This window comes from Anopheles moucheti, chromosome 3 (genome assembly GCF_943734755.1).
Source record: "Anopheles moucheti chromosome 3, idAnoMoucSN_F20_07, whole genome shotgun sequence".
Taxonomy (NCBI): Eukaryota; Metazoa; Arthropoda; class Insecta; order Diptera; family Culicidae; genus Anopheles; species Anopheles moucheti.
Genome location: NC_069141.1, coordinates 71,135,765 through 71,158,608, shown reverse-complemented (window position 1 = coordinate 71,158,608; position 22,844 = coordinate 71,135,765). Strand labels below are relative to the sequence as shown.

The window sequence follows — 22,844 nt, the reverse complement described above, 5'->3', positions numbered from 1 at the left end:
GTTGAACAAGAGAAAAATAAGGTTCTCGCTTGCCGAACGTCAAAATGATCGTAATTAGACAGTCAGGTTCCTTAGTTGAAATCGTGAGCATAGACGGCCGGGGCGGAGTACACCGACGGGTAGCTGCTGACGTAGGACGTCTTCAGAGGGGCGACGTAAGACACCGGAGCGGCATCGTAGGCGACGGCAGCTGGGGCAGCATGGACGTAGGTCTTGGCCACTGGGGCAGCATGGACGTAGGTCTTGGCCACTGGAGCAGCATAGACAGTCTGGACCGGTGCAGCGTAGACAGCCGGGGCGGCATGGACAACAGGGGCAGCAGCCTGGACGTAAGTCGTCTTCTCAACCGGCGTCGACACCACGGTCTTCTTCACGGCCGGAGCGTACACCTGTTCAGCGACCTGCTTGTTGTGGTACTGGGTGAAGCTCTGGTGCGAGTAGCCAGTCGGGACGGACTTCTCAATCGTACCGACGTGCGCCACCGCCGGCTCCTCGATGATGTTCTTCTGGTACGAGATCTCCTTCTGGGCGACGAGGGCCGGAGCAGCCGCGACCACCGACGAGTAAGCGAGCGGGCTCTCGTGGATGAACCCCGGTGCGGCAGCGGCAACGGCGAGAACAACGGACAACACCACCAATCGGAACATATTGGATTGTTTTTTGGGGTTTCTTTCTCGTGACAAAGAAAACGAAAGGTCTGTGTTGTTGCTGTTGCTGGGGTAGCTTTTGCTTGAACGATTGAACGCTGACTGTGCTTTTCGGACCGCCGGCACCAATCTTATATAGTGACCACGAAAAATACGACATCATCCACCGGTACCAACCCCCTACAACACTCGGCGGTTCCGCTCACTCTCACTGTCCTGCTGCTGCCGGGCAATCCTTCGCCATCTTGCTCCACCCAACACACATACACACACGCCGCACGCATCGGCATCTCTTGTCGGCTCGGGCCGGCCGTTGTTTGCTACGGTTTCACACTTTTTATTTTGCTTTCGCACTCGCGACTATCGATCCTCCTCCACCGCGGTGACCTTCCGTGCGTCCTCTTCCGGGCACCCTTCCCAAAACGACTCTGGCCGGCGTGTTTTCTTCTGCAGTTTTGGGTGCAGTTTGGGTTTTGTGGCAACGATGGAAAAATGCACCCAGCGCGAATGTCCTTGATTTTCGTGAAGGGACTGACTCCCTGCGCGAGTGGACAGGAAATTGAAATCTCTTTGTTCTCTTGCAAGCGATCCTCTGCAACGGGTTTTGCGGCCTATAGCCGTACGCCGGGTATTGTAACGCTGTAACGCTGCCCGGGATGACGGGAATGTTTATTCCCCCCAATGCCCGGGTGATTGCGTTTCGTGGTTTTGCGATTTGCTTATTAACAAACCCAGGTGATTAACTTTTCGAATCTCATTACACTCCGGACTCAGGAACGACTCCGGTGATCCGCTAGCCAAGGGAACGGACGGGTAATGATGGTTGAAATTGGAACTCGCGTGTTGGTAGTGTGTTCCCTGGGGGGGGGGGGGGGGGGGGGGGGGGGGGGGGGGGGCGAGAATATATTACAGATACAAATCATTCATAACTGCGCGAACCTTTTTTGAGGGACGTTGTCCGAAATGTCACGCTGTTGGAGCGATGGATACATGTTTCACGAGAGAACGGTACCATTTACACCGCCTTCGTATAGTAAACTGACATGTTCTTTTGTCTTGCTGCGTTCTAGAAGGATGTTCAACGTATAATTTTACGTTTCTATGATTTATTGGGAAACTGTTTAATACGTAAACTACAGAAACGATATATGTTTTAGTGTGCAAAATGTCAAAAATCATTTTTATCTTCATCGGTAATGTTTATGGGCAAGAATTGATAGACTTTTTATTGCCTGTGCCTGTAAGACATAATTAAAACCGAATTTATAGCCCTGGGCTGAACCCCTTAATTAAACATTCCGATATTGTTAAAAGATACATATTGTAGTGTGTTCTTTAGTAAACACAAAACCCCGAATCTCATGGCCAGCAGATTATCCAGACGGGTTCCTCCAAAAACAAAAACCCGGGAACAAACTACCAATGTTGCCGTTTGGCGCCCCATTCCTACGGGGTACGGGGTTGACATTTACGATGAGATAATTCCTAGCAGGCGAACCACCAGAAGACGTTGACATTTCTTGACGCTAGGCGGAACCAACGGCCCACACGTTCCCGGCGTACGTTCCTGGTCGCATGTGTTCTTTCGGTGGCCTTTCGCAACACGTACGGTCGCGTTCGCTTATCGTGTCGAGCCCCCTGGAAAAGGAAGCTTGCCGACGGTTTTGGCCATCACTCACATACACATCTGCAGCGCGTCCAGCATCCGGGTGTATTTTCTTGGTTGCTTCCTTCCTGGGCATGGGGGGGAAGTGATCGCTTCAGTCTTAGAGCAATGTACGCGCGTGTCCTTCTAGGGCGTGTGTGGATAAATGGTCGTACACGAAGCGACTACCACACTGTTATTCGTTGTTTTGCGTTCGACCGTTTCTAGGTGGATTACTTACAACCCGCAAAGGAAAAGCATAGAACTGACGGTATTTTTTCTCCCATTACACCGAAAGACAGTAATCTTAACGACGGTTACTTTGGTGGACTTTCGGTTCCAGCCGTGCCCCTCGGCTAGCACAAAGGTTGAGCCGGTAGGGTAATAAACACACACGATACGGAAACAACGAACCCCAAACGCTCCGTAGGTGAGATTGTGTGTGCGTGTACGATTCTGGGTGGACCAAACAGTGGTGTGCGCGGCGTCCGTGAAGAGATCCTCTGAACAATTACAAACAAAAAAAGACATCACAACCGAAACGAGAACCTCCGAGCGAGCGATCCGAATGGGGAGAATGGAATCGGTGTGTCCGAGCGACATACGCATGAGGCATCGCGGTAGCGGCAACCCTCTAACCGCGGATCCGCTTATAAAAGGCATTGCCGAACGCTTGTAACAGTACAGTCAACGCGAAGCTCTTTCCAGTGCACAACACAGACCTCTCACAAAACAATCCCCAAAACAATCAATCAAAATGTTCCGATTGGTAAATATTAGTTCCAAAAACAGCACCCGTGGGGTGGTGGGTTTTTTTGTGCGATTTTTGTGCGCCACAGGGGCACAAAAACTGAGTGAAGTTCCCCATCCGAGGGTGGTTTGGCCAAGAGGTGTGAAAATTCGTGTGTGTAATTGTATGTTTTTGTTTTCCCTTGTCCCGCGAAGGTGGTGTTGTCCGCTCTTCTTGCCGTTGCCGCTGCTGCCCCAGGATACGAGCACTCCAGCCCGCTGGCCTACTCGACCCTTGTTGCTGCCGCGCCGACCCTCGTCGCCCAGAAGGAGATCTCGTACCAGAAGAGCATCATCGAGGAGCCGACGGTGGCGCATGTTGGAACCGTGCTGAAGACCATCCCGACCGGTGTGACGCACACCAGCTCGGCCGTGGTGCACGACACGAAGGTGCACGAGAATGTGTATGCTCCGACCGTGAAGAAGACCGTGGTGTCGACGCCGGTTGAGAAGACGACGTACGTCCAGGCTGCTGCCCCTGTTGTCCATGCCGCCCCGGCTGTCTACGCTGCACCGGTCCAGACTGTCTATGCTGCTCCAGTGGCCAAGACCTACACCTATGAGGCGCCAGTTGCCAAGACCTACGTCCATGCTGCCCCAGTTGCCAAGACCTACGTCCATGCTGCCCCAGCTGCCGTCGCCTACGAGGCCGCTCCGGTGTCCTATGTTGCTCCTCTGGCCAAGACTGCCTACGTCAGCAGCTACCCGTCGGTGTACTCCGCCCCGGCCGTCTATGCCAGCCAGTACCACTAAGAGACTGTCCCAGAGTGTCCGTTCCTGATTCCTAAGCGCCTTCGGTGACGGTTGTTTGTCTTTTGTTCACCTTTGATTGTTTCGGTGAAAGATGAGATAAGCAACTAACGTGTGAGAAGAATAAATGATTGAGATTCGAATGTTTTAATTCAAGCTGTGTTTTTATTGCATTGTTTACGGGAATTTTCAAAGCGGATAGGGATACGGATATAGGAACATAAGAAGGCAATATTAGCAAGGATGAACTCCTCCTCCGTATCGGCACAACATCTTCAAGAGGCTTAGGTCTGCCTTTTATGGCTTTCTCTGACTTTATTTACCCGCAGCTAGATAGTCAGTCCTGCGTATGGGAATGAGATTTTGTCCTAATCCTGCCGTGTGAAAGCGTCTCTACCAATACACCAACGAGCCGCGCAACAAGGAAGAACTAGACTGCTTTATTTTACGCCTTTTTGGACATTATTTATGATGCGTGACAAGTTTCTTATCGTAAAACCCACATATATGGCTTAGCTTCGTTACGCTTGAGTTCGAATGCCTTTTTGAAAGTGTTGAATTTTAATGTGACACTGAATTAAAATTACATTTTAAAACACTCTGATAGTCTGAAGACACCAAGAATTGTTTTTTTTTCGTTGTCTTTACGCCATTTTTCTTCTTTGATTTGATGCGTGGAATGGATTTTTTCTTTGTGAAAATCGTCAGTGTCTTCAGCTCAATAATTGAGTTGTATAAATTCTATTAAAAATGTACATAAATAAGACACCAAGAGCAAAAACCAAATCAGCAGCTAAATGTTGTGGGAATAATAATGTCAGATATTTATTTGAAATCAGTACAACATTACATTACAAGTAAAAAAAACATTGTTAAAAAGAAAACCAATAACCAATCGTTTAGTAATTTTAGCGTCGTGTGCGTCGTGTTCCACCATTTCGAACATCTTCATTAGTGGTATTTGATGACGAGCGGTGTTTGGTGGCCCACGAACGAACCGTACTGTGGCACTTGGGGATGAGAGTAAATGAAGCTCCCGGCTGGGTAGAAGACGCGTCTCGGCACGTTGGGTGTTGGGCGATGCTGTGCGGTAACAGGAATGGGTTCGTTCCGAACATGACCACTGTGGGCCACACCCTGAAGACCGTGAATGAGGGCAGACGTTTGGTAGGATACGGCATTCGGCGTGTAATGGTGACCATCGGAACGGACGATAGCGCCACTAGGGCCCCATTGGACAAGCAGATTATCGGTCAGACGCTGCGACGTTTGTAACTGATCTCGCAACCATTGCTGAAGATCGAGCGCTCCTGAGGAAGCAGCGGAACCAATCGAACCTTGCCCGGCCGGTAGATAAGTGGGCGCAGGTATCGCATGTGGAGTTGGGGTGGTAACTGGAGCGAAATCTGTCACTGGTACCGAGTGGAAGGTAGTTGTGGGAATCCGGTTACGAATAGTTGTCAGACGGGTGACGAGTCCCGCTCCCGCCAGCTGATCTCCCGTCAAGGTCGTCTGCGAAACGAACGACACCTCCTGCACGCGGTTCATCTGACGTTCGAGCCATTGCTCAAAGTCTTCACCGGCTGGTTTGAACTGCTCGCCGAGCACCGCGGGTCTAGCCGTGGCTGTGTCTTCCTCCTCGAACCAAGACTTGCCATCCGAGAAGGGGTCCGTTGGTCTAATGGTTGTGCTGGTGGTGGCGGTGGTCAGGAAGCTGGGCGTACTTGGCGTCGTGGCAGGTGTTGTCGTTCGGAACACGGACACGGGCGTAGTCGTGCGCGGAGTGGTCGTGATCACCGATGGGCTGGTGTTTGAAGATCCTCCCTCCCATGCCTTCGGTTGCCGTCCGGAGAGCCACAGCTTGAAGTCGTCCTCGGAAAGATCGTAGATATCTTGAGGAGATACCGTGCTGGCGTCGTTGGTCGTATCCTGGCCCAGCACACCCGCAACGAAGGCCACCAGAACCAGCTAGAACGCGTGCAAGAATTCGAAACCGATAGCAATAGTGCGAAAGGATAAAGAAGGAAACTAGAACTAGCACCACGCAAACCCGTTGTTCTGACATTTGAAACGAGACATACCACTTGCACGAATCGCGACATTGCGAAGGTACTCGAACAGGTTACACCGATGATCTGAATAACGCGACACTGCTGGCACTATTCCCGTGTACTGCGAAGAACTTCCCGCAAATCGCTCGACTTTATATCGATTTCGAAATAAAACAACAGGTCTTGACTGTCCCAGCGGTTGATGCTCACTGACGAGTTCGGTACTGCGACTGGTCGTCCCGTCCGCTCCTGGGATCTGTGAAGATCTGTGAGGATCCGTGATCGTTTCCGAATCGAGCAAACTGCAGTGGAAAAGAACACAAAAAATTGGTTCACTGACACGATCCACCTCACGGTCTACTGCTTTCGGGCCGGAAAGTGGACGCTGCGTGATCTTCCTCGTTGTGCCGGGGGATTGTGTCCGTGTCCTTGGCGCAGAATCCCTCGCGTTCCCCCTGGGTGTGTGATGTGTGAAAGTAGTTCTACCGCGGGGATGGCATTTAACGAGGAAGCGCACCGTGAGTCGATTCCCTTGGTGGTGGTGCAAAAATTCTTCACCGTGCTCCATTTTAACTCGGGGTTTTTGTTTTCGTGTTGCTTTACTTTTTTGACAGCGCACTGCAGCGCCAAGGAACGCGCTTACCCGACCTACATTACTATTACGGAGGGGATTCTTACCGGTTTGTCAGCTACACAACGGTGTACCGCTTAAAGTTCATGGTTTCGCGAAATCGCTACGACATTTCAGCAGACCCTTGTCAACTGCATGCGTCACAACCGAGCGGGATTCTCCCCCGGCGAGGAGAGGTCACAAAGCTGGACACAGAGCAACAGCTACGAAGGTATGAAATCTAATTAATGGACCTCTGCACGTAAAAGTGCACCCAAAACTACCCTTCGCTTAAGGGTCCACCGGGGAACCACCGTTACGCGGCCTTGGCTAAGTACTTCTCGGAAGATCACACCGCACCAAACAATCGGCACCGAAACCGAGTCCGTCCAGAGTGGCAGTTGTCGTAGAAGTGTGACCAAATCGTACTAAAACGTCCTGCAGCACCTCTGGCCGAGCGCAACTGGTGGAACAGTGCCTGGACGTAGAAGCTCGACCCGAAACGGGGCAAGCTGGACATAAATCTGGTTTGATGGTCGTTGGTCTGGTTGACATTTTGAAGTGTTGAAAATGTCGCTGCAACGGAGTTTGCCGGTGAAGAATGAGTTAAAATTAAAATGCTGATTAGATGCGTAAGCCGGCTATAGCCTGGGGGGCGCAAGCAAGTGACGCTTATTCTGAACAAAAACCTGCTTTAGGGGCGTAAGAACAGAACAGAGTGCACCAGTTTTAAATATTCTCGAAGGTGTAGCAGGTAGCACCAACATGCATCATACATGGTGCGGTTCTAGGTTTGGAATGAGGAAACCACAAAAGCAACACACACACACAGCTGTCTTTAAATTTGTTGCACACTACCAGCTACGAGAAATGTCTTCCTTTTTTTATGAAACACTTGTCCATTCCTGTGAGTGAATGGATGATGAATTACTTCAAAGTGCTACCATTTGTCAAGAAGATAACGATCTTCTAAAGAACCCGTTTTAAAAGACTGGTGCTTTGAAGATGAGGCCGAATAAGTAATCGGAAAGGTCATAACAAGAAAATAATGTACAAGGGAAAGCATACCTTTAGGCGTTTAGCAATGAGGAATGCATACTTCAAGGGGCAGAAAGTGTAGAATTGTTGATAGAACAAGTATAGCAAGGGCTGATTCTAGTATTAGATTTAATAAGGCAGGATTAGGCGGCCGGTGGTGTATTGGCGCTGGTCTTCACACGACAACAGGACCTGTTTAACATCCCATCATTACCATTACCGGTCCCCGTAGTAAGGACAGGCTATCTGTAGTGTAGCAACCTGGCAATGTATAAACCTCGGTATGTTAGTTGGGAACTGACGACCGGGAGAACAATAAAGTAGAGGGTGTGGCACACAGACAATCGGACGAGTAAGATCTCTTTAGTCCAAAACACTACACTATCCAGCTACGTGATAAAGTTAAATCTAGTAGGCCAGAAACGCCAAACAGAGGAGGAAAGAGAAGACCGAACTTAACAACACTACTGGTCTGGGTTCAAATCTCAACAACAGAATTCTTAAAAACTCCAGATCAACCTCCAGGTACAACCACGCAAGGTGCAGAAGATCTTGTAGGGAAGAGTAACCACAAATTAGTACACAATTTAGCATTATGTTTTGTGAGACATTTGTTTTATTTCACAGCAGACGTCGGGGCTCTGTGTGTGTGTGTTTTTCAATCTTTCACCAACAATCAAAATGAACAATGAAAAACTACTCCTCACATCCGCGGTGAAACGTAGACCGAAATGTCCTTTGCCGCTTCCTCCCATGGCCTATATCCGGCAGGAATCTCACCGGATGTATCACTCCGCCAAACGGTTGGCGCACACGCACTCCTTAGCTCGCTTCGCATCTCACTCGAAATCCTTATTTCTCATCGAATACCCTTTTGACAGGTTTACAGATGATGGTAAGCGTAAGCATCGTGATAGGCCAACGCGGGGGCAGCATAAGCATAGGCCGCCGGCGCTGCGATGTAGGTCGTCTTGGCGATCGGGGTCGAAACCAGCGTCTGCTTCACGGCCGGTGCGTAGATCGGCTCGGTGATTTTGGCCGAGTTGTGCACGATGGTGGAGCTCTGGTGCGACACGGCGGTCGGGATGGTTTTCACCAGACTGCCAACGTGCGCCACCGTCGGTTCCTCGATGATGCTCTTCTGGTAGTAGATCTCTGGTTTGGCGATGTAAGCGGCCGGTGCGTACGCGTACGGGGCGTACGTGAGGGCACCGGGACGAGCGGCAACGACGGCCAGTACAGCGGACAGCACCACCTGAGCAAATGATATTGTGAGGATATTTACGGTTGTTCTCAAGTCCCTTACATGCACGGTATCGTGAACCAACTTACCAACTTCAGCATTTTGATGTGGACGGTTTTAAGATTGTTGTGGACAACAAAAAAAAAGGGAGAAGAAGGTCTGTGCTGTTGATCGGCTAGATTCTGACTATGCATTTCCCATCCGCTCGCGGTAGCTTTTATATAGCACGCCCGGCATTCTGGCAGGCCCCTGGTGAGACCGCACGAAGCCGCCAACCAGGAAAAACAGCGCACCACTACCGAGACCATGGCAAAACGGAGGGAAAATAACGCATGACTTCTATGCGGCAACAAGTGACGAGCCCTCTTGACGAGAACCGGCTGCACAACGCCCGGACCCATTTGCCACGGACAAGTTTCCCGGGTCGATGCTTTGTGTCGGGTGAGAGTGTGTGTATGAGCTGGTGTTGTTTTTTTTTTGGGGCGTGTTTGTATATCTAACCACTGGCCATCAAGACTGGCCGGTGGCCGGACCGATGACCATCTCGTGGTGGGAAGCGAACGAACTCCCCGTCGTCCTAAGCGGAGCGGTGCATTATTTGCCGGCGTAGGTTGTTGCGTCCGAGAAGGGGGTGCAATCTCAATCGATCTATATGCTCGCGCGCACATTATCCGCGATCCGTGCACTTATATGCAAGTGGTCGAGGTATGTTAACGCGATACACATAGAACACATTTACATCAGGGCCGCCACCGTTTGCCACGATGCCGCGCTGTCGTTCATATTCGCTCGGTTCGGCTTGTTCTTGGCTGGCAAGAAAAAAAGAGGTAGTAACCAGCTATTCAGGAAGGGTTTTTTTTAATCTGGACTCCGGCACCGAGCGAGCTATTCGGTAATAGTTTGAATTCAGGCAATGTCACACCAACCATACAAACTCCCACTCACGCAAACGGTCGTGGGCCCACAAGGGGAGCCGTGCGCAAAATCTCTCCCTCACAATCACGCTGTCCCGACAACAGTCCGCACAATGCACTGAGTCAGCTTTCGTCACCCGTGATGAAGACCGGCGAACCGGTCACGATCAACCGACAATCGGGCCTGTAGTGGGGCCTTTTTATTTTTAGTGTCAATTTTTCGTTTATAATTATGCTACGCTGCCTTGGAGTGGATTGTGGTGCGGGACTTTTTGAATATGTTTATCTAGTTTCACAATACACGGGTACCGGACGCTTCAGGTGCGAGTGTTCGCGTGTGTGTGTGTGTTTGTGTCTCTCCTTTCTGGTGCTGCGTGTTGCACAAACAAGAAAGACTTGCAAAAGCTACAAAAGGAGTTGTAATCGTATCGTGTGCTCGGGTCGGTAGGGGTTGCTTTTTTTGTTGTTGCCCCGTTTTGATTTGTTTTAAGCTGAACCCTTCGCTTTGCTCTCCTTTTATCGGTACGCTTCAATTGGTGATTTCTGCACAAGGTGTCTTCTACATAGTGGCTTCAAAGAAGACTATGCACCTTTTGCTTTCATTTTGTGCCTGATGCTGTACCGGAAAGATTGCTGTGTACGGCAACGAAACGAAAGAAAAACTTGCAGTTGATCAACCAATCAAGCAGAGGTGCGTTGTGGCTTGTTCAGTAAATGGTTTTAAAAAAAATTGTTTCTTAGTACACAAAGCAAAGAAATATTTCTGCCGTGCTTCTCACGGCTCAGAACATAAATCCAGTTTAACCGGCTTGGCTTGTGGAATCGAGAAGTTTGTTACATTCTGTCAACAACCCGTCCTTTGGGCAGCATCCAGACGGCGAACAAAGGAATCGCTTTCGATGCTTGATTTGATATGCTTGTTGGAACCAAGAGGAATGTTAGTCAGCATCGAAAGAGTTCTCGCTTGCAGCACTCTATTAATGCTTGTTTATTGTATGTTAATACAAGAAAAAGTCATTAAAATGGTCAGAAATGTCATGCCATAATTTGTTCCATAAAATACTTATCACTTCAAATGTTCTGCCCATAGGGTGAACTTGACTCCGCTGTGAACTTGACCTTTGCGGTTTCACTTTCACTTTGCAAACCAAGAATCCACATCTACCCGTGCCGCTTATGCTTAAGATTAAGATTCCAGGAATTTACACACAAAATTCTAACGCTGTTCGCCGTATCGCAAAAGTGTGTTGCGTCGCGTGCTGAGGTATCTTATCTTTATGTTCCGACAGTGCCTTCACTCTCGTGCGCGAACGACACACGGAACAAACAAACTAACGGCGGACGCCTTCCTTTTTTCCCCCCCCTCTAACGATGCAATTAGCCGACCGGCATCGCGGTATCGAGTTGTGAATGAAGCAGATTCAACACAACTCGGCACGCGATTGGAAACCGGCAAATGAATGGAAGACTTTTGCGCGCCCCAGAACAAGAGTGTCGATGTGGCGCCCGAAGGTCATACGGCGCTCGAACCGCATTCGAAACACACCAACAGGCAGGTTAGATGTGTTTCCAATCGATTGTCCAAGTCCAATGACCAATTTCGGAACCACACATCACGGGGAGGGTGTGAATACAAAGAAACGCATTTGTTACGCCCGGTGCAGTTCGCCGATAGCCGGACGTCGACTCGGAACGTACCAGACGGATGTGATGGCCCTGAGCAGAAGGGTAGGATTAAACACACTTGAGGGCACTTGCTTTATGATCAATTCTTTCGGTGTCGCAAAACACACGAAACGAAACCACACACAAAATGGGCCAATTGGGGTATTGTCCGTTGGTACATTAGTTGGCGTAACGCCGCATGACAGATGTCACGTCCACACACAGAAGCGCCACCGGTCCACAGGGTCCCGCAGAATTACCTAATCGATCTCGATCTAGCAAGAGAGCGAAAGCACTTGCCGCCAACGATGACAACCTGAACGTGATTGCTCAACTACCCGCGCAAAGATGGATGATCATGAACCGTGTTGGACGTAGTGTTCTCTCGTTAAAGTGACCCAATACCTAGTGCTGATTCTGCAAAAACCTCCACATACGGTTTACAAGCGTGGTGACAAATGCGTCACCACCAAGGCAACGACAAGTGACAACGGACAACATAATATGATCGGCTTGATGCATTTTCGGTGCAAGTGAACAGGGGTCAGCTTGGGTGAGTGTCCGAGCCGAGTGAAAGGCATCTGAACAATCTGTCTGACATCCATTATTGTCGAGGGGTGTGATATGATATGGTCCCGGTCGGTGGTCGAACTTTTCACGCGAGATTTATTCTTGAGCAAAAGAGTTACGAGATGCTGGATGGAGTTTTGGAGATATAGCTGGAGCGCCGTTTATTCGGGGGCCACTTAACCGAGTGTCTGATTATCCGTGCAGCTCGGAAATGACAGTTTGAAAGTAAATTTGACTTATTAATTTTAAGAGAAAAAGAGTTCAAATTTAAAAAAAACTACTGTAGTTTCTGTTGCAACAATAAAACATACAAGAATAAATAAATTTTACAAAAAAAATATCCGAGTATTATCCTAGGGTTATCCGATGATAATCCGATAGTTATTCGATTGTTATTCGATGATAATCCGATAATTATCTGATAATTATCCGTTAGTTATGGGATGATAATAAGATAATAATCCAATAGTCATCCGATAATTATCCGATAATTATCTGATGGTTATTTGAGGATTATCCGAGGATTATCCGATAAATACCCGATAGTTATCCGAGGGTTATCCGATAGTTATCCGATTTTTTTCCGAGGATAATCCGATAATTATTCGATAGTTATCCGATGATAATCCGATTGTTATGCAGGTGTCACCTCTTGAAAAACATGCTTTCCTGGTTTCGCAAGTCTGAAAACAATTGTGTTGTTCATGGCCTAAAACATCAACATGAGCGAAACAGGGTTTTAAGAAATTTCTCTGATTGTAACCGAAAAAATAAACCGATTGAAAACTATGCCTCGTAGGCGAAAAAATCGTAGAAGGCGTTGGACTAATCAGGAATCGTAAATGTGCGTAAATCGTAGAAATTGTGATCCAAGTAGTGGCGTTATGGTTCTCCTTAACGCATACAAACGTTTATATATAGAGACTAGCTTACTAAGCCCGTTTACAGGGCTACGCAACAGAACTCTGAGATGTACGCAAGGGAGCTTTCTTTCCGAGACTTTGCTGGTGTTGTTAAATCATGTTCGAAGTACACCTCCCTAACACCGATAATGCCGTAGCAAAGTTATAGGCCCCCCTTTAAAAATTCCGCCCTGGGCCTCTGTTGCGAGCAACGGTTCATTTGAACCAACAGCAGCCCGTTCAGTAGGTTTACGCTAGGTGGCGCTCGCGTAGCAGGATCGTGCGCTCTTCTCACGTATTCCCGTTCTGGGAAAACGGGAGAGAATGCCGATAAAAGCAGCGCGCAGGGACAGCTAGGGTCTTTTTCGATACCAGCTTAGGCAAAGGATAGAAGTTTTTTTAACCCCCCTCTTCCCTCTCTTAACCTAACACGAGAGATACACTCTCCTTTAGAATAAAAGTGTTAAAAGAAGCTATTAGTGTCGCCTTTGCGGTAGAAAAGCGGTCGCTGGACGCGACCTTTGTTGCTGGACGCAACAGCCTCCAAGGGGATTGATCCTCCACTGATCTTAGGTATTATTCACAGACAGACATATCTATGAGATCATTTGTTTGGAACAATTTAAGAAAACTTAAAAGTTTAATAAAACATTATGGTTTGTCCAAGTGTACTGCATCGCATTTTCTTCAATACCTTGGATACCTTTCCATCTACAACAAAACTGATACCAACCAACACCCGGATGTGAAATACTTCAATCGATCGTACGCAAGAGAATGAGATATCGTAAAAGAAAACGAACTCTTCGTTTTCTACCAAATTTGTACCATGGAAGCCTTGATCGTGGCTAGTCACACGTAAAAACGAACCGCAACCGATCGTACCGGGACTTCCGGTTGACATTTGGCAATCGCTACAACAGAAACCGTTGCTTCTAACGTTCGGAGCGGTGCGTAATTGTTTGTGCGGCGTGAACGACAAACGGGTCGGAATCGAACTAAAATAGTGCAAAATAAAATTTCCGAGCAAATAAATTAAACTTCTGATGAGGTGAACCTGCGCGGCGAACCGTTGCATACTGGCCGTTGGTTAGAACCTGTGCAGATTTGACGCCAGGCTTTTGCCCCGTACACCGTAATTAATGTCCATCGATCTGGCGACTAAAGAGCTTGACGATTAAGTTAATTTATATTACACACCGGATCCGCATACACGAACCACCATACGACCGCAGACGCACAGTGCTTCCTACGTTCTCGTGCGCGTTTGATTATAGATGGCAAAACTGGTACGGCGCATTTGCTTGTAGTATTTTCTTCACGAAGCAAGGGATTGCAACAGAACGGTGCGCAAGGTTTAAAGTATGTGTCCGCGTGCTTTGTGATCTGCTCGGTTTCTTTTCTTTTTCTGTTGGTTGTCGATCCACTTCTCGCGGGTGCTGCAGCGGGTGGTAAGTTTTGTTGGAGAGCAATTACAAGATCATGGCTTTACATGCTCGGCCGCTCGATCGATCGGCATCGTACGTAGGGGCATATGGTTGCGGATTATGAAGCCATGCGAACGGGTTAACTACCGGTAGCAGTAAATAAACGGTTGCATTCGCTTAAAACACACGCCGGACCGATCCGCTCGGTTTGGCGGTCGGGCTAATCCGACCATCAAAGACAGCGTCCTCCAGAGATGACAGCGAAATTACATTGCCTACCGTCCAGTATAAATCATAATCAATTTCGCACCGGTACAAACTCCTTCCTTCAACGCTTGTCCGCTTGAAATTGTTATTATTTTTCTCGTCCCACACCGCACTATTCGTCCGCTAGAGCCGAGGGGCTGTTAGCTGACCTATTGGCACTTTCCGGCCCGTCGCTTTGGGACGGTTTTTGTGGTTCATTTGCTGGCAAACGGTGGTCCGTACCCGATTTTACCGCGGTTCTTTTCGCACCATAAACAAAGGCCCCGGAGCATGGGGTAAGGTCGCGCATATATGTGGACCGTAGATTCGCGGCAGTAAGGTCTTTTAGAAACAGTTGCATAACGGTGGGCCGTGCATGATCTCCGAGACCGTCCTGTTCTGAGAGCGTTCATGCGCGTGTACACACCGAACCAAACACCTTTTGGTGCAAATCGTTCGAATTAGGCAATATTTAGAAAGGATCATTTTATTGTTTACACCCACAACCGGTCGGTAGAAAGCGCAATCGGAGATAAATTGGAAAATATTTACTTTTTATTGTGCGCCTGCAGGGCTTTTATTGCTTTTATTGCTCGCACGTCCTACGTTTGTTTGGGTAATGTTTTTAGTTCCAATTAATAACATTACCGGCCGGGTGTGATGTAATGCTCAATTATCAAAATGCTAGTCCGCATGATTAAACATTGCACTGCTCTCTGGTCGTGAAGACAGAATGAAGGCAAACACTGGTGTGGATTATGTTTAGTAACTGAGCCGATGATGAAGGGTATATGGTGTACCGCTTGTCGGCTTTGCAAAAGTGATCGTAGTTTAGTGCATGCATGTGAAAGGATAGCAGCAGCGGCTTTGGTTTGGGAGGTATCTCTGGACCATAAAATATGTCATGTTGAGCACTGATGAAGCTGACACGAAGGTACTCCATTCGAATGTTGATCTAAATATACGCAACTGAGAAGGGATTAATCATACATTTATTATATTTTAGTAAAATCTGATGAAATTGCAGGAATAATTAAGATAAAAGTAGATAAATTGATCATTTATGTATGCCTTATAGCATCAACCCAATCATATAAACTACCCATTCTTGATGGCACACCCTTGTGTAATTGAAGCAATGTACAAATGGCTCATAAAATTAAGATGTTTATATTCAATCAGTGGAGATTAAATTGCACCTAGACAGTCGGTTCCATGGCGTCGATTTCCTTATCGTAACGTGTCATTTTCATCTAGACGCGGCCGTCGCCCAAGAATAACGCCAACGAGTAAGGCGAGCACTTTTTATGAGTACTGCCAAGAACCAGCCCGCAATCAACTTGAATGGTGGTAAAGCCGTGCCGTCATCCTGTCTTTGTGACATTGAAGGCGTAGAAGGAAGAAGAATGTTTTTCCCTGCGCTACAATGTCAGCCTCCCTAGGCTGTGTTTATATTTCTTCGCGTAAGCTTAGACATGGTGGATGAAAATCAACGCCCCAATCATGGCGCCCTAATGGTGCGGACGGAAAATCTTACGCCCCGAAAATAGCGCCTATTCATTGCGGCAGCGGGGTTGGGCAGCGCGCAATTAGCGTCATGGCGCACACACGCGCCATAAACGCGCCATCAACGTCATCAACCGATGGCAGCTCATAAAAACTCACGCGAACGAAACGGAAAGTCACGACGCGCTCGCACGGCTCCGAATCCGAATCCGGTAGGCCATTGCAGTCCGTCACCGCGGGTCTGTGAACGTGCGCTCAAAAGGAGAGCACTGCCTGCTGGAGGACAGTTCAGGATGCCAGGGTCAAGTTCAATAGTGTGGTTGCGCACACCAGGGCCCGCGCTTGTACGTGGTGTGAGGTTCGCTTTGTTGCGTGGCCGTTCAGTGGCACAACGAGAGGGAAACGATCCGGTTGATTGAATTATGCACATATAGCGAACCGGATTGTATCACACGCCTCGCCGAGGGGTTGAGTGAACCAGTTCTCATATGGAAGTAAGCTCCCTTTCCATCATCTTGCCAAACGAGCTTGATGCATTCGTAGGGTTTAACTTATTCGCGTTGATGCACCGCTGCATAGCCGCGCCATCTGGTGAGAAATTTGAAAAACGCCTGCATGTATGCAAAAATAGTACAAAATTCAAAGCGATCGTTGACAGCGAAATAAAAACCCTCAGCATACATGGTATTCTTTTGTTTTTCTGCTTTTGTTTCTGTTTTTCATTTTCTATGTTATTTTTTATGTAAATACTACAAATAATGAGATACGAATAAATACGAATTGATCAATATTTTGAGAAAATCCTTCTATTTAATCCAATCAAAACACATTAGATGTAGGTCATAAATTTACGGTTTAAAGTTAGAATTGAAGTATTTACAACATTAGCATGCAGTAATATGCTAATCGGTTAAAGTGGACTAGATAATCAATCTTACGGCAGTTGAATTGAGATCGCGATGTATAGAGTGACAGCTCTCAACCATTCAGGTCGGAAAGAGCGTGTACAATAACTAGTTTCATTTTGGGGTTGCGAGACAAATAAGCATCTACATAATTACGAGACATAATTTTGACACATAGCTTGTCAAGTTCCTACTAAAGATTGTGTCCAAAAGTGATGGCAAAGATTGGAAAGATAAACCCTGCACCTTTGATGGTCATTCCTAAAGTAATTAAAATAAAGCTTTTCCGAGACAAGCTTCTCAGGCAAGGCGACCAAACTCGGTCTAATGTCATCGTGCGCGTTGATATTCAATTTGCAACCGATGCGAATATTCATCTGCCACCGGAAAGTTGGAACGGAAATCCATTAACCCGGAGACTGATGATGATATTTACCTGGCCAGAAGAAGAATGGACAAGAATGGCTAGGCAATAGTTTGTTTCCCTAGCGTTAGTTAGACGCCGCGGAGCTGATGCTGTTGGTGCAGGTCGGTGTTGATTATGTTATTCTATTACAACTTTATGCTGTGTCATAGTGCTTCACTGATCGTTTGATTGCATTCCGTACGAAGGACAAGTGAACCAGGCGAACGTTAGGAACTGGTTGATGATTGCTCGCGCATTGGAAGTTCTAATCGTGTGAGCAACTATGAAGAGTGTGGTGGAAGAGATTGAGTAGGAAAATTGCTTAGCTTATGGATGCATTGAAACAAATACAGCGGTTGTTCAATTATCAAGCGACTGATTGAGTTAGTCATAAATTAAAAATGTCTAATCGCTAATACAAGTAAGTTTTTTATGGTTAAAATTCTTACCAGTATTGAAGATGCACCAACTAAACAATTAACGCATATTAGATAGCGCAAGCTGTCATTAAGGCTACCGCTAGCTCATTATTCATGTTCCAAAAATGATATGCAACAGCGCGAGTGCAGCATAAGATCAATCTCGGTTGATAGGCCTATCGGCTCCCCTTAAACTATGCAAATGAGTCTGTTAGGAGGTGATTAATCAACAAATAGTTTCGTGTTTTTTTTCTTTCATTTGCCTCGTCAACAACTTTATTGTTGCTTCCCGCTTCTACACATTTCCCATGAAGACTTTCACACGCCTACCGGCTTTGGGGGGTTTGTTTTGTTTTTTTTTTTTGGGACAGCAAACGCAAGTGATACCGATCGGTTATGATCACCTTTCGCAATGCGGCAGCATAAGTGCATAGGCGCTGCATGCCGCTGAAGGTGGCGGTCGTTTTGTACGGGAAAACAATGTCGGGTGAGTGTTGACTCTCTTGTATGCATACCAGAAAATCGGACACCTTTTCAAGGACGCAACGTCACGGCAGCCCGACATTGTTTTTCTCACCGCCCGATGGCGAGTGGCAGTGGGAGACCCCATTGGGTGTAGAGCGTTATGAAGTTGCAGGGTGTTGATAGAGCCATTCCACGAAGTGGTACATATTGCCGTTGCTGCATAGGGATGCCGTCTTGAGTTCGGTTTGCTTTCTGCATCTTTCAAATAGGAGCATCAAACTGTAAAGCGAACCAGCAGCACGAAACACTTGTGCACCGATTGTGTTGAATGGAATATTTATAACACCTAGCAGCACGGCAAGCTACGGCACACGTAAGGCACGAGCTGCTCATTCACAACACGTCCACAAGTAGTGCATTTTTAATGACAGTCGAATTAGTTTGCAACGAGGATCCTCCGTGCGATCGATTGCAAACCGAACCGGTTCGCTCACGAACTGCAGCGCGAGAAGGACGATGACAACGAATCGATGAATCAATCGGGCAGGAAAAATAAACCATCCACCGTCTGTTGTCGCACTTTCGTTTTTTTTTCTGACGCTTCGCGTAATACCCGGGGCATAATCGTGTCACGGCGCGGAAAATAAAGACACACGGTAAATGTCCTCAAAAAAAAAGCAATACAAAATGATGCACGCATTCCGATACGATGAGACGAAGAAATAGGCTACACTTCGTTACCGATAGAGGGGCGGTTGATTTATGTATTTGGTAGAGTTTCGGAAAAGTTACGAGATCGATGTATGCGTCAATCGTTGCTGTGTGTATTGGCATTCGGTGTTGATTGGCTCGACAAACGAGCGATGTATTGTCGATCTCGAATTCAATAGAAAACTATTTCTTCTCTAAAAATTGCGTCGAGTTATCACGCTTCCGAACCTAAGGATCGTTCCTATTCACACATAAATCCAAGTTAAAAATCCTTTATTCTGTCACCTTTCGATTCTGCTATCGTAATGAGATCTCATTGAATGTTTAAGTCGCGCTGAAAAACGTTTACTCGAGCAAAGCATACTTCTGAGCAGGCAGGAAATTATTAAAACCGACCAAATCTAGCAATGGTCAATAACGAGCGGCACTGCTTAATATGGTCAAACCGTACTGGTGGTTTATGAAAATTGAATCAACACGTGACCACAGTTAGCGATCGAATCGTAGTGATTTGCTCAATTAACAGCTCCGTTTACAATGTTGCACGGTGGCGAGTCCCGCCAGCTTCTAGTGGCTCAATAAGGGCTCCGAACTGGTGCGCTAGTGATTGTACAACGGGGCGTTCGATAGTTTCTATTTAATGAGCATAAATTAGACAGGCCTCCAACTGAAGCGATTGAAGTTTTGGGCGAAAAGCAATCTCCTTGAGGTTTTGTGCGGATCGTTTAGAAAATCTAAACCCAATGACAAAAAGCGTTGTCAATCAATGGTGTTGCAAACCGAGGCGTTTCGGGGCAGGTTTGAAGTTTTCCTGCCTGACCTAAAAACGGCATCGAATCGTTCGGGTGGATGTATTGATTGATTGCGGGGTTTAATAAATTCATCTGAACCGAACCGAGCGAGATGAGCATCGTGAAGAGTTGTGTTTGTAATTCCATCTTTTATTGTGTAAGAACGAGGTTGTTTCGAATGAGTTTTTCTTTTGAGATATTTTTAGTAAAGTATTGTTTAGGGTTATAAAACATTGTTGTTGTGAAATGTCTTTTCTATCCTCCCCCCTTTGCATTTGAGTCCCTCTTGCTTGTTTTTCTTGTTTGGCTTCGTGCGTATCGGCTTATTGAGCCTGCTGCAAGGCGGTGCATTCTTGTGCTGATCAGCATGACGGTGCGAAAACGGTGAATCACCAGCAGGCGGGTGACCATAATCACTCCATCAACCAACCGAGTCGATGATCGGCAGTATCGCATGTCAAACTCATCAGACTGATCAGCACGGCAGTTGCACCAAGCTGCAATCAACCCCTCAAAGCCTCCCCAACCCTTTGATTGACCCACCTCCAGCTTCACTGAGCCCACAGAAGGAGGTATGACCCACTGGTGCTGCTACTGCGTAGCATAGAACCGAGCTGCCCGCAACATATCGAAGAAGTTGTCAAACGCACAGTACAGCGATGTATTAGGAAATATAGCCCCATGCGTACATAGTCCACACAGGGGTTCAATGGAGAGGGAGAATATCAATTAAATTAGAGCCACCGGTATGGCGAATCGGCGTACGGCAAAGTCTCTCTTTCTCTCTCTGCCAGCCGATGTGCCTGCTTGCGTTTGCGTACCATTTGTGCCGGTTGTGCCGGATGCTTCTCGTACGATTTGCGGCCAGCAAAACCGGGCGATGATAATTAGAGCCACCTTCAACGTAAAAGGGCTGGGTTGGTTTCGGTTTCGGAGAAAACCCGACAAGGCAACGCATTTGCTTTGGTGCACCACCACCGGCGGTCGGTTTCAATGATTTTCTTAGAATTTTTGCCCTAACTCACCGTGTTCCATGTTTGGGAAGGGAAGCTGATGGAAAAGGGGCAGCTAGCGGAGGTAACGGAGGACTTTTAAGTCTTAGTGGGAAAATATCGGTCACAACAACAACAAGAAAAAAAAACAAGAAACAAATTTACACAACCCCCGCAAAACGGAGTGGCAAACGGAGTTTATGGCGTTTGGTGTCGCGTCTAACGTGCTGCACGTTATTGCATAATGGATTCTTAAAATGTATATCCTGCCCTTGGGTGAAACCCCAACCCTTCCCCCTGCGTGCCGGAAAAGGGCGGTAAGCGGTGGACTGGATGTGTTGATTTGCTTCACTTTGCTTCAAAGACCCGGCGGGATGACATTTGAGGCACCGCATTGCAAAGGGCACGGGAACGGAATCGTGGTGTGAGAGATTAAAACCTGACATGCACAATGTGACGTAATTGTTGGTTCGGTTGTGGCGCAGAATAAGAACGGAGTCTGCGAAGGAACCCACCCCCCTCCTTTAAACCCTTTCGGAGAGGTACATACTCAAGTACACAATGTGAGGTTATGTTTTTTTATAGAGTTTTATTCCGTAATAAATACAGTGAATTTACATCGTATGTACACAGTTGTTCGACTCAGTTTGTTCTGGTTTGGTTGGGGGAGTTCGGTTTTTGTTTTGCCTTTGCCAGGAATGAGGATGAAATGTGGCAAGAACCATTCAGCGCCCGAACGTTTGGCAGATTGGCTTTCAAAAGTTCAGCTATTGCTCTTGATAGATGTTGTGTCGCCGGAACGGAATGTTTTTAAACCTAATGGCAAGAGGAGAATGGGGCACCATAAGGTAGTGGCCGCTAGCACCGCAAAACACCGACCGCCGGTCAATCACTGCTGGATCTGGCGGTGGCGTAGTCGGGCGCTAAACGGGCGCTGTTCACGGATGGCGCCCATCCGTTCCCAGGAGCGTTCCCCGGACTGCTCATGCGCTTAGTGGTAGTATCCGTGAGCGTAGGCCAGAGGGGCGTGGTGAGCGTAAGCTGGGGCAGCGTAGGCCGGGGCGGCGTAAGCGACCGGGGCGTGCGACACGACGGCTGGGGCGGCGTAGGCAACTGGGGCCTTCACGGAGACCTGAGCAAACGAAAGCAAATGGTTCAAATTAATGGTTTAGTACAAAAGACTTCAACGGTCGTTTTATAGCGACGAACCCGGGGTTCTTTCTGAAGGGGATTTTTCGTTGCTGTACAAAAGACTTCAACGGTCGCTGATTTAAAGCGACGAACCCGGGAATCGCCTTCAAGGGATTTTGGATTGTTGTACAAAAGACTTCAACGTTTCCCTTCAAAAAGGGACGAACCCGGGATTCATCTTGAAGGGATTTTGGATTGTTGTACAAAAGACTTCAAGCGACGAACCCGGGAATCTTCCTGAAAGGAGGATTCTTTTCTGAACGTGTTGTGTTTTCCTACCTTGTAGGTGTTGGCGTAGCTGGTGGCAACTGGGGCAACAGCCTTAACGTACGGGGCAGCATGGTAGGCCGGGGCGGCGTAGGCAACTGGGGCAGCGACGGTCTTGACGACTGGTGCGTGGTAGGCGAGCGGGGCGTGGTAGGCAGCGGCCAGCGGGGCATGGGCGTAAGCCGGGGCATGAGCGTAAGCCGGGGCAGAGTAGGCCAGCGGGGAGCCGATGTATCCAGCCGAGACGGCGGCGAAGAACAGGGGCAGAGCCAGCTGGAGTGACAGAGGAAAAAGGACACGTTAGCACACACACACACACACACAGGGCACCGACATCTAGCACAAACGGACACACAGGACACACTGTAGCCGGCAGGACACTTACGAGCTTGAACATGTTGAGTTTGGTTTGGGGTTGGTTTATTGGAACGTAAAAGTTCGTAAGGCTTTAGAAGCTTTGTTACACTTTGAGGCGTGGAACTGGAATGCTTTTCTGGCTGCCGATCCTGACTATTTATAGTTGAAACCGTTTACTGTTCGGGCTCGCTGGGCCGGTAACGTTTCAGAATCCGAAGCCGTCGGGTGGCTGTACGCTCCACGCTCAAGAATTGATATCTCATCGGTACTGCCGTCTCCCTCCGGCCGATGGGTTCTCACCATCTTGGTGACTCTCGGTTATTTTTTTTTTTCGCAC

At 47.8% G+C, this 22,844-nt stretch overlaps 5 protein-coding genes across 5 annotated transcripts; 1 reads left to right on the top strand and 4 right to left on the bottom strand.

The window, feature by feature from the left end:
• Window positions 1-66: 66 nt before the first annotated feature.
• Window positions 67-713, bottom strand: LOC128301269 (pupal cuticle protein C1B-like). Its single transcript, XM_053037659.1, has one exon. It carries the CDS (start codon window positions 645-647, stop codon window positions 72-74), a length of 576 nt encoding a protein of 191 aa, XP_052893619.1. The 5' UTR covers window positions 648-713; the 3' UTR covers window positions 67-71.
• A 2,336-nt stretch (window positions 714-3,049) lies between these two features.
• Window positions 3,050-3,879, top strand: LOC128301268 (cuticle protein-like). The gene is made up of 2 exons (XM_053037658.1): window positions 3,050-3,061; window positions 3,238-3,879. The coding sequence occupies exons 1-2, from the start codon at window positions 3,050-3,052 to the stop codon at window positions 3,832-3,834; spliced, it is 609 nt and encodes a 202-aa protein (XP_052893618.1). The 3' UTR covers window positions 3,835-3,879.
• An 897-nt stretch (window positions 3,880-4,776) lies between these two features.
• On the bottom strand, window positions 4,777-5,956 carry LOC128301267 (uncharacterized). The gene is made up of 2 exons (XM_053037657.1): window positions 5,913-5,956; window positions 4,777-5,799 (listed from the first exon to the last, which is right to left on the bottom strand). Exons 1-2 carry the CDS (start codon window positions 5,931-5,933, stop codon window positions 4,783-4,785), a joined length of 1,038 nt encoding a protein of 345 aa, XP_052893617.1. The 5' UTR covers window positions 5,934-5,956; the 3' UTR covers window positions 4,777-4,782.
• Window positions 5,957-8,129: 2,173 nt separating this feature from the next.
• On the bottom strand, window positions 8,130-8,933 carry LOC128301271 (cuticle protein-like). Its single transcript, XM_053037660.1, has 2 exons — window positions 8,863-8,933; window positions 8,130-8,785 (listed from the first exon to the last, which is right to left on the bottom strand). Exons 1-2 carry the CDS (start codon window positions 8,872-8,874, stop codon window positions 8,414-8,416), a joined length of 384 nt encoding a protein of 127 aa, XP_052893620.1. The 5' UTR covers window positions 8,875-8,933; the 3' UTR covers window positions 8,130-8,413.
• Window positions 8,934-21,274: 12,341 nt separating this feature from the next.
• Window positions 21,275-22,624, bottom strand: LOC128304330 (cuticle protein 38-like). Its single transcript, XM_053041509.1, has 3 exons — window positions 22,536-22,624; window positions 22,163-22,423; window positions 21,275-21,824 (listed from the first exon to the last, which is right to left on the bottom strand). Exons 1-3 carry the CDS (start codon window positions 22,545-22,547, stop codon window positions 21,684-21,686), a joined length of 414 nt encoding a protein of 137 aa, XP_052897469.1. The 5' UTR covers window positions 22,548-22,624; the 3' UTR covers window positions 21,275-21,683.
• Window positions 22,625-22,844: the final 220 nt, after the last annotated feature.